General features: G+C 38.7%; 2 protein-coding genes and 1 non-coding gene across 7 annotated transcripts; 2 read left to right on the top strand and 1 right to left on the bottom strand.

The window, feature by feature from the left end:
• The first annotated feature begins 216 nt into the window (after window positions 1-216).
• LOC111272865 (exosome complex component RRP43) lies at window positions 217-2,569 on the top strand. Of its 3 annotated transcripts, none has more exons than XM_022854514.2 (5): window positions 217-258; window positions 993-1,142; window positions 1,342-1,518; window positions 1,738-2,002; window positions 2,103-2,569. In XM_022854514.2, exons 2-5 carry the CDS (start codon window positions 1,051-1,053, stop codon window positions 2,343-2,345), a joined length of 777 nt encoding a protein of 258 aa, XP_022710249.1. In that variant the 5' UTR covers window positions 217-258; window positions 993-1,050; the 3' UTR covers window positions 2,346-2,569. The 3 variants fall into 3 exon arrangements, with proteins under 3 accessions (XP_022710249.1, XP_022710246.1, XP_022710248.1); XM_022854511.2 differs by having other exon boundaries at window positions 237-300; XM_022854513.2 differs by having other exon boundaries at window positions 257-395.
• Window positions 2,570-2,983: 414 nt separating this feature from the next.
• On the bottom strand, window positions 2,984-7,632 carry LOC111272866 (nucleoredoxin-like protein 2). Of its 3 annotated transcripts, none has more exons than XM_022854516.2 (4): window positions 7,476-7,632; window positions 6,153-6,283; window positions 5,385-5,552; window positions 2,984-5,053 (listed from the first exon to the last, which is right to left on the bottom strand). In XM_022854516.2, the coding sequence occupies exons 2-4, from the start codon at window positions 6,275-6,277 to the stop codon at window positions 4,906-4,908; spliced, it is 441 nt and encodes a 146-aa protein (XP_022710251.1). In that variant the 5' UTR covers window positions 6,278-6,283; window positions 7,476-7,632; the 3' UTR covers window positions 2,984-4,905. The 3 variants fall into 3 exon arrangements, with proteins under 3 accessions (XP_022710251.1, XP_022710252.1, XP_022710250.1); XM_022854517.1 differs by lacking the exon at window positions 7,476-7,632 and adding an exon at window positions 7,328-7,469; XM_022854515.2 differs by lacking the exon at window positions 7,476-7,632 and adding an exon at window positions 7,201-7,334.
• A 2,267-nt stretch (window positions 7,633-9,899) lies between these two features.
• Window positions 9,900-9,971, top strand: TRNAG-UCC (transfer RNA glycine (anticodon UCC)). The gene has a single exon. It is a non-coding gene; the product is annotated as a tRNA-Gly (tRNA).
• Window positions 9,972-10,232: the final 261 nt, after the last annotated feature.

Here is a 10,232-nt window from a genome sequence, read left to right as displayed (position 1 = left end):
CATCAATGTCACACCGGCGCACTTGAATAAGATATGTGCAATCTATGCATAGCTCATATGTTTTTTTTTTCGTAACTATGAAGTTTTCCCTTTCTGGGCCCGACAGGTATCGAAGAAATGCGATAATGAAAACGTTTGATTTACTTGCCGCCATTTTTTCCTAAATCATCGGTATGTGTTTTGTTTGAAATTTTCCGCGCCTCTCCTTCTATTTACATTTAGAAGTTGGATCGAAGGGTCGGCCTCTGAACGCTATAGGTATTCAAATTATTATGCTAGTGGCAGGATTTTTAACAAAAAGTAAAATGATTTATATTCCTACTTAGGCAGAATTGTTATTAGTAAATAATTCCGTGTGATGTACCAACTAGTCTTTAATTGAGCGAGACAAAAATGTGCGTTTCAGTTTTCTTAAACTCATAATATCTTTTGACAAACAGTCGAATGTATAGTTGACAACTGAGGCCCTAACTTTGTCAGAAGTGCTCGCGGATAACAAACCAAATAAATAGTTAGCAATGAAGCTAAGGTTTAGAGCGGTTTTGTTTGACATGAAAATATTTTTCAAAACTTGTGTTGGTTGTTTACCTGACAAAATCAAGATGAGTGCCTATCGATACTTTGGATTTTTTATGTTATTTTTTAGCATATTAGTGCCATGAACATCGACTAATCTCTATCAAAGCTGTGCGTCCTGAAATGTGATCAACTGCATAGGAAACTATGACGAGCAGTATAGGTTGCGTTTATTTTATTGTGTATTTTCCATTTTGATTTCTTAAATTCAGAAGAAACTCTCCTGAAAGCCAAGCCCATCTTCTTAACTGTAGCTTGGTTTGTTGCACTTGCAAACTGCATGAGCCACAGACAATTTGAAGATCCATCTCTAAATTTTACGTGTTTCAATAAACCAAAATGCGTGTGGTTATTTAGCGTATTTAGTATCTTAATAAAACAGAGAAAGAACTAATACAAATTATACATTCTCACAGATCGGTGCCCCACCAACTGTGTATCGTAAGATACTTCTCGAGGCACAAAGACACTATAATGGCTGAGGAACTCCGAATTCTTCAGGCTCAAGCTGACCTTGCTGAAGGAAGGTTTGTTCGGAAAGACGGGAGAGATTTTAATTCGCACAGGTAATGGTAGCGCATTAAACTTGCCTTACCAAAGAATCTAGTACAGAAAATCAAGACAAGACAGGATCACTATTGTAAAAATTCATTATCTGGAATGATTTCAATTTAGGCTAGTTTAGGCTCAGTTAAGGTGGAGCATATAATATTGCCAAACATTGCGTTCAGTCTACATAACATAAGCAGATTTTTTTTGTTGTAGGCCATTAGAGGTGACCCTTGATCCAATAAAAACCGCGGACGGTTCCTGTCTCGTCCGTTTTGGTAATACTTGCGTACTATGTGGGCTGCGAGCTGAAATAGCTGAAAAGCAGCTGGGCGATCCATTCCAAGATATAAACATCAGTGTTCAAGCACAACTACCCTTCAAGAATATCGGGTGGGTAATCTGCAGCTAGCATTTTGTTGATGCTTTGACGTTGTTTAGCTGCCTTCTGTTTACCCTGCTGTATCAATGCTACGGACAAAATAATGGCTGTATCCTAATACTTAGTTATCTATTTCTGGGAATTTATTTTGATGTTCAGAAAATCTGGTTCAACTGCTATTGTCTTAACTTTTAGCTGACCTATTTGTCTTTGGTGCCTTCGTTTTAAAGGGCTTCTGGCCCGTCTGAAGAGGAGCAAGCACTCTCCCAACGATTGCAGGATATTCTTCTGTCCTGTTCCGCTTTTCCATCGCGAAGAATCTCGGAACGATTCTCATGGTTATTGCATGTCACAATAACCTGCCTGGATTCTGATGGCAATCTTCTAGGGGCAAGTTTAGCCGCTATATCTGGTGCACTCTCATGTCTTAAATTGCCAGCGGCACGCCACGACGAGGAGGAAGACACACTTGTCGTGGGAAACAACTACGAAAAAGTAGGCAGTCCCTTATTACTTCACATATGTGTTTATGATTGTATTGTCTTGTTATCTCTTTTGTATCTCTAATATACTCATTGTCTAAATGGTTGATTAGGTGGCCCTAGTTGAACTGCCGATTGGAGTGACATTTGGTATAATCAACAAGTCTCTTGTTGTCGATATGACGCACGAAGAACAGCTTCTTGCAAGGGGTGAAAGCTGTGTGGTGTTGGATTCGAAGGGCGAAGTAGTTCATTTGGCTAAATTGGGAGGCGTACCGATGCCAGCGACAGAAATTGCTACTATGCTCTCAAAAGCCCTAGAACACGCCAAAGAGATACGGAATGTTCTAAAGTAATTGAGGATGTAAATATACACTTCATTTTGGAATTTTACCTAAATTGTACACTTTTAGGTAAAAACGAAAGCTAATGTACTGTCCATTGCTTTTTTATGTCCTGTTTCTGTACATTTTTTTTTCCGTAGAAGTTTGTTAGTTTATTAAGTTATATCTTAATATACTATATCTATATAGTCTTCGCTTTCGATGTCAAAATAAAATTTGCCTTACTGACTCGTGAATTCGTGTTGTTTTTTCGACGTGCTCACACGATGGGCAGTGGGTATGCATGTTGAAATGGGTGTACCGCTAAAATGCTCGAACTACTTCTATGTTAAGGTGCCTACTTCCGCCAACCGGTTTCCTCACATATGTCATTTCTAATGTATAGCACAAATCGTTGAGTTAGCAGGCTACACAAACCGGAAATTTCGAAGCTATCTAAAAAGAGTTGGCTTTAATATTAGACGCTTCATTATTGCAAATCCTGTCTACCAGAAAATAAGCTAAGTAATCTTATTTCCGGGCTAGCAACAAACACCTAAAATCGTGACTCGTATAGAGAAAAATAGAAATGTTTATTATGGCGCCAAATATTAAGTTTACTAATACTTATACGCGCATAGCTTACGTTTGCACAACAATGAAAACACACATTTTAGAGACATATTGTTTATCCAAGACATGCACAACCTTACAGTAGTTCTGCTAGGCGTGATGTATACTTCTTTTAGAAGTTTTTTAAAATAGTAAACTGACCAAACCTTTTTTCACATAGTGAATTTTGTTTGCAGCGAGATACGGTGAAGTATTTCTACAAATATGGTAGTTTTACTAGTTGCTTGAAATTAGTAAAATGCTGTATTCTGTCAAGAGTTTTGTACCGTATCCATAGGCATCTAGCAACATTTTGCATACTTTAAAGAATGAGACTATCGACAGAAAAACCCAGATGACATTGAGACTTATTCTAACCTTTAGCCTCCACTCATAAGACGATTTGTTAAAAAAAGATACGCATCATAAAGATGGCACTGCATTGAATAGCTATGGATTCGTCTAATCGCCGGTGCGGAACTACAACCATGCAAGTGGCTAATGCACCACAAGAGTTCGGCGGCTAACCTGATTAGTTCTTCGTCTCTCGCAAATCATTCTTGGAAATGTTTGTCTCAAAAGATACGACACCGCACGCGGTGTCCTTTTTTGTTGCAGCGGGAAAAAGTACAACACGATATCCTTCAACAAGGTTTCACAACAGGAATAGATGCAAGGCCTTAGGAACCTACGCAGTAAAAAAGCGGCCGGTCCAAGTAGCATCTGCAACGAGCATCTCAAATGTGCCATCGTTCCAACTCGGTGTACGACGGCACTATTGAATCATTGTTTGCATATTGATACACTCCCAGCCCAGTGGAGAGACGTTAGCTTACTAGTAATTCCTTAAGGAAAGAGCGATTCTACTGAGCCGTGATCATGGCAGGGAATACTAAGGATAAGTGTTTATTTAACCTGCTCTCCAGTTCGCTAGTTAAGAGACTGAACGGCTATTTAGAAAGCGTACATGCTGTTTCGACGGAACAATGTCGGTCCGCAGAAAACGCTCCACAGAGACCTTGATGGCCGACGTTAAGTTACGAGTCAGAAAGGTTTCAAGTGCATTAAGCTCTAGCCCGGTTTTTTGCAGCCGTCACAGGCTCCAAACGGAGACAATGAGGTCGTTAGCAGCCACTAACATTTTGTACTCCGCTAGGTTGAGTATTGCTTATTTAAACTGGTTTCCGTACTTCTGATTACTCTCATCTGCAAACGGCAGAAGTTTCACCGCGCGACTTAACCAAAGATTCAGAAAGGGAGTGTTAGCAGCATAGGCAATCCAATCGCTTAATGGCTTGTCCCGCTCAACGGTTCTCAATTTGTTCGATTTCATTGTATCTGCTATCGGAACGTATGGAATATACCTCACTTAGGAAGATCTTACAATAAAGGGCTTCAAATGATTGAATCGCGTCAAAGCATGCTTCGTCAACAGAACATTGGTACTACACACAATGACTCCGAATCACTTCGCGTCCAGCTGATTCGCCACTGCAGTCCGAGGACCTACATCGTCCAAAGTCCAACCAACGGAAGCCTTTAAGGCGAACTTTAGGAACTGGGAGCAAAAATTCGCAAACATTGATGAAGATTTCTTTGCTTCGGGTGCAATGGTAAATAACTAGTGTAAAAGGACGAACCGGCTAATCAGGCATGCCGTTATCGCTCTGCCGTGCACGAGTCCACTATAGGCTCTGGAGAAAACCAGGTTTCCATAAGCCTAACGATATATGTGGTTGCTCCAGGTTTGAGGAAGTGGTGATAGATACTATGTTGCTTGATATTCCCTGATACCATATCTAAAACGCTTGGAAAATCTCTCAAACTAATTTCAACAAGACTCATATAACCCACATCACAAACTGTTTAGTGTTTTATATATCCTCTCTAATATTATAATAGTGTATCGTTTGTTGATCTGTATTTATTAAGTTGGTATGAAGCTTTTATCACCAATGAAGGTGAATACATAAGAAGATATTTAATTGGCAGAAGCGGTCCACAGCTCCCAGGCACCGGTTCCTTTGCTCTGCACTTCGGACCGACCATCCTTTGAAATCACCGTACCGTCCTTTTTTAGAATAATTAGAGTTGGTATACTGCGAACGCCGAAATGACTGCCCAATTCGCTACAGAAACAAAGAAACCATATGCAGTTAAGTTACATAGTGAATGCAGAAGACGTAAAATATTTAGATAACCTGTCGAACAGGGTGGTCATAATAAACAGCATTTTTACAAACGTAATTTTTAATAATTATAAAGTTGAAAAATCTCAATATTAGCAGCTGAGATCAAATTCATTTCGAAAGTACAACACGAAAAGCTAATGCTTTCCTCGATGTTTTTAACACTGAATACATTTCTGTCACTGAATTTAGTTGTACCAGCTAAGCCTGACCAATGAACAAAGAAGACGTATGTAGATGAACTGTACCCAAGAATACAAGCATATATTACCTGCGTGCCGCGTCATTGTATTTGATGGCGTACCAGTCGCCGTGCGTCTCCTCCATATACGCAAACATTGCGTCTTCAGTCTTATCGCTCGATACGAAGACCACCTCGAGCTTCTTTCCTTGATTCTTTAGTTGCTTATATACGTCAGCAAGGACAGGAGTAAACATCCTGATAAAAATACGTATCATTATTACGTTTATTTCATGTACTTTCTCCTAAATTCATATATTTGCTCTAACAGACAGAGTAGTTGGATTCCAAGAAACCTAGTTGATTACAAAGACTAACGGATAAATATCGATAAGTACATTGACTAAATAATCTGAGTAAATGCTTGTATTGTTGGTTGTTTCTTATGAGTAACCGTTACATCATAACAATACATTAAAAATATCAAAAAGGGTCGTAACATTTTAATGTTCAATCTAACAAATTAATTACTTTGAAGGTGCATAAAGCGCACTTCTAGTGGTTTTAGTCATAAGCTTAAGAATCCCAACTTTGTATTACATTTAACGTTAAAGGTCGTAGATAGTGATGAACTAAGCGATGAACAGATATATAACTAAAGATGTATTTGTCTCTGTTCATTATATGGGTTTAGAATAAAAGAGTCTCTTAATTAAGAATTGTAAAATTGTATAAAGAGATAGTCCAATAACCCGATAGTTGAAAAGATACCCACATATAATATTGAAGACAATAATAATAAGTGTAGCTTGGCTCAGACTTAAGTAAGCATAACCAGATATGCGGTGCTGATCTCACCTGCAGGGAGGGCACCAATGAGCGGAGAAATATATTGCGACAACGTCGCACTCATTTAGAACGTCCGCAAGACCCTTTGAAGAACGATCACGTTTTACGACCGTCGCTTTCTTCAGAATCTCCATAGTTGCCTATAACACGAAAATTGCGAAAAGTGATATTTCTGACAATTATTTTTCCCATTTACACTCACGTCTGTCCTATATCATGGTTATACTCTTTTCACAGTCAGGTATAATCGTATGAATACCTCACGCATAAAAGTAAGTTTCGTTGTCTATATTAACACCAAGCTGACACTGCCTGTCTTTGCCGAAATAGAAAACTTCGAAAATGAGTGGCACTGATTGCGACTGTGCACTAGGCAATCATCCACAATATCAGCTGTAGTAACTAACGTCAACTAATCTGCTTAAATCACCATTAGGCACAAAAGGCAGTCATTTTATGCTCTATCAGTATTTCATAGTGTTAGCGTAGTACAAAAATGGAATTCTTCTTCTATTACTCGTCACTGCCAAAGCCAGAGAATCTACACATAAAAGCGATATTAAGAAATCGGAAAGGTAGTCGCATCCGATGTTGGCACAGAAAGAGCGTAAGCTTTACCAGCCACAGTTTTACTATTGTTCTTCTTTCGAAATTATACGGAATGCCTAATCAGTTGATGACAATTCTCAAAATACGCTTCGACAACGCTAACCCAAAACGTTTTCGTGTGGCAAGGGAACGGCTTTTCTCATGTCATACTGCACAAAAACTAATGACAAGATCGACACCACACTACCTAAAAAATATAGGTATGGGCGCAAAGACACATGCCCCTGTGGGAGAGGTAACAAGACATTACTTCTGTGTTTTTGTATACCAAATAATGACCTCAGGGCAAGTCACAATGACACAGTAGAAACAAGGCATATTTTGGCACGAATAGGTCCGGCTAATTTAAAGCAGGGTTCTACTTGGTGGAAGAACGACAGTGGACAAGCAAGAATGAAAAACGATTATTACTAATAGTCATATGAGGTATAAAACTATAAACACCTACACCGGCCGCGGGGACAACTGCGCTTTGAGAGGATCCACCAAATAGGTACCTGATTAACAGGATAATGGCAATCACGAATAATACATCCCACATTTTCGCCCTACTGTGTTTTTGTGTTTCAACTAACGGTACTAAAATTAATCAACGTCAGAGCAATTGTCAGTCGTCCCGCCGTGTTCGAATGCTCTTGACAGCTTTCGTAGATTTAAATGCACACGGTGACACCCAAACACCACTGCGCCTATATAGGCTATGAGTACTAGACGCTAGCGCACCTGCCGACGCCTGTTCAAGTAATAGTAACTTGAACACAATGTGAAAGCCGCGAGTGATGGCTTGCTTTGTTGAAAAGCGAGTGACGCACGCAGACAACTAATTTTACTGCATGGCTCTACTGTTTTGAGACCGGAACTCTGTTGGATGAATGAATGACAGCCAACTAGCTTCAACTTCGGCGGGCGACTGCCGCTGATGTAAGGATGCTAGTGGTAAATTTTTGCGCCCTCTCCCCCCAGGATAAGCGCTCCATTATTTAAATGTTTAGCTTCTGTCTGTGCCGACACAAAGTCCATTGCCATCGGTGGTATAGCGGTTAGCATAGTTACATTACTGGACTTAACATCTGGCCGACGCGTAGCCTCTGTACAATTATTAACTTCATAAATTCAATTTGAATTATTGAAACAGTAACTTCACAGGTTTGGCTTACTTATTTGTTATTTTTTTTTTATTTACTTTTCATTTACTTATTTGTTAAAGAAACACAACATTTTTACGTGCCTTAACAAGCTTAACGTTTTGAATACGGTTTTAAAATAGCAAGAAGAAATGCGGGCCAATATAGTTGGACGTTCTATTGACTCTAAAAGATTTTTCGAGGATACAAATCACTAACATGCTGACAATCATCTTGCAAATAAAAAATAAATTTGCAGTAGATTGGCTTAGGTAACTAACTAAAACGATCCAATCTATACTGCTAAATTTTGCTTCTGTATTTTTATAAAAACGACTTGGTTCCACCGAATTATACTTTTTGAATGAAAAACATCGTATTGAATATAATCTATTAATGTGATGCTGCCAAATGGCAAATAACAGAGCACGTAACATAGCTTTTTGGAGGAACAGCAAATCAATAGATAATGAATGGCTTTTATGTCCCCATTTACGCAGATATCAAGAAGTGTCGTGGGTTACGGGTTACATCTTTAGAAACATCATTAGCACATTTTCAAGCTTTTTAATACCTTTATAAACAATCATGTTATATAGAGGAGTCTTTGGCAAACACTCTCGTATGAATCCTTTTTTCTTTTGTGGAACGGTTCTTCCTAACGGTCGGATTAAGAAAATGTTCTCTCATATAGCTTCCTTGCTCACTAAATAATCACGTTCTCAATGCGTAAATTACACCTTTACTCAAGTCTGTAAAGTCAACTATTATTTGTTTACCAAGCACTGCCCAAAATCAAGTATATGCTGAGGGTTTAGTCCATCTAAGTCAACCTAGAACTAGGGCATAAGCATACTTAAGTAAAAAATCTTGACAATACATATTTGAAACAAACATGCGCATGTTTGTTAGATCACGAAATACTCCCATTACGAGTGCTTACCAGTGAACATATCTCAGTTGTTTAATATGTTTAATATAAAAAAGAAGTGCTGTTGTTCACTAAAACGTTCTTTTATATGCACAAATCTCTTAGTATATAGACAATATTGAGAACATCGTCCATCCTGGATATAAACAGTACAATAATATTTGCTTCTAAATCTAACGCTATTGAATTTTTTTTTGGAAAGCTTTTTCATCGCTAGCTTAGATATATCGATACCGGGCATGGAAGGGACTCACTTCCCTATTTTTTGTTGAAAATATAATATATTACAACTTTAATATCGATGAAGTGATCTTCACAAATATAACCCTCTCTTAAAGGCTTGGAGCTCTGTTTTTTGTTCTACTTCTGTACATATGTCGAGATTAACTGAAGCATCGGTGGCATAGTTATTTGCGTAGGTGCCTTCCGAGTAGTTGGCCGGGGTTCGATTCCAGGCCGACGCAACGATCTTATGAAAACACTCACGCAAATGAGAGATGAAACGAATGTGTGCAAATGAGAGAGGAAACACACACATGTGTGTATCAATTTTATGAAGTTGTCTTTTTGACAGAAATTTAGCCGTAGCCTTATAGTCCTCAGCGAATTTTGTGGCTCTTACGAACGGCAAATCTAAATAAAACAGCACAAGCCGGCAGTACCTAATGGCATGTAGCTTCTGACATCACGACTCCAAGGTCAACCCATGCTGACGATGTGTCCATGTCATTTGCCAGAAGGTAACCCGCAAAGTTGTTACGTAGTACGGCAGAAAAAGGCTTTTTGTATGCCATACTACACAAAAACTAATGAAAAGGTAACAGTCTAGATAGATGTCATGCGACAAAAAAGTACAAGTACGCGCGCAAGGATACACGGCTCTATGAAAAAGGTAACAAAGCATTACATTCGTATTTTCGTGTACAACATGTGGACCCTTATTATTGAACTACAACAGAACTACAGAATTTATTCGAAGAGTATAAGAAGAGAAGGAAGCGCTTTTTGTTTGAATAACAAATGTAACTCTCTTTCAAAGGCTAGGAGCTTTGTTTTTGTTCTACTTCGGTGCACACATTCACGTCATCCGAAGCGTCGGTGGTATAGTGGTTAGCATAGCTGCCTTCCAAGCAGTTGACCCGGGTTCGATTCCCGGCCGACGCAATGCTTTTATGAAAATAATTAGTAAAAAGTACTGAGAAAACGAAGTAGTGTTTTAACAACCAAGAGAGACACTAAATTGATTATCCTCAGTTTTTTTCAATTTAGGTACCTTTTTGAGATTCGAGAGAAGCTGAGTCGAGAGAGCTGAGCTTATAGGCTTCAAGGAATGTTATGATTCTTTCAACAGCAGCTGTTATCGATGAAGTATATGGGCTGCCAGGGTTGTGTTTCTATTGTTTTTTTTTTTGTTATTATTATTAA

This window comes from Varroa jacobsoni, unplaced genomic scaffold (genome assembly GCF_002532875.2).
Source record: "Varroa jacobsoni isolate VJ856 unplaced genomic scaffold, vjacob_1.0 contig03633, whole genome shotgun sequence".
Classification (NCBI taxonomy): Eukaryota; Metazoa; Arthropoda; class Arachnida; order Mesostigmata; family Varroidae; genus Varroa; species Varroa jacobsoni.
Note: the sequence above shows the minus strand (reverse complement) of the source record. Positions and strands in the feature narration are given on the sequence as shown.

Excerpts from the sequence above, each read along its gene's own strand:
- LOC111272865 (XM_022854514.2), top strand. The coding sequence starts at position 1,051 with ATGGCTGAGGAACTCCGAATTCTTCAGGCTCAAGCTGACCTTGCTGAA. Across the intron at positions 1,143-1,341 it reads AGAGATTTTAATTCGCACAG|GCCATTAGAGGTGACCCTTG; the intron begins GTAATGGTAGCG and ends TTTTTGTTGTAG. Across the intron at positions 2,003-2,102 it reads TGGGAAACAACTACGAAAAA|GTGGCCCTAGTTGAACTGCC; the intron begins GTAGGCAGTCCC and ends ATGGTTGATTAG.
- LOC111272866 (XM_022854515.2), bottom strand. The coding sequence starts at position 7,293 with ATGTGGGATGTATTATTCGTGATTGCCATTATCCTGTTAATCAGGTAC. Across the intron at positions 6,284-7,200 it reads CAGTTGTCCCCGCGGCCGGT|GCAACTATGGAGATTCTGAA; the intron begins GTAGGTGTTTAT and ends TTCGTGTTATAG. Across the intron at positions 5,054-5,384 it reads TACAATGACGCGGCACGCAG|CGAATTGGGCAGTCATTTCG; the intron begins GTAATATATGCT and ends TTGTTTCTGTAG.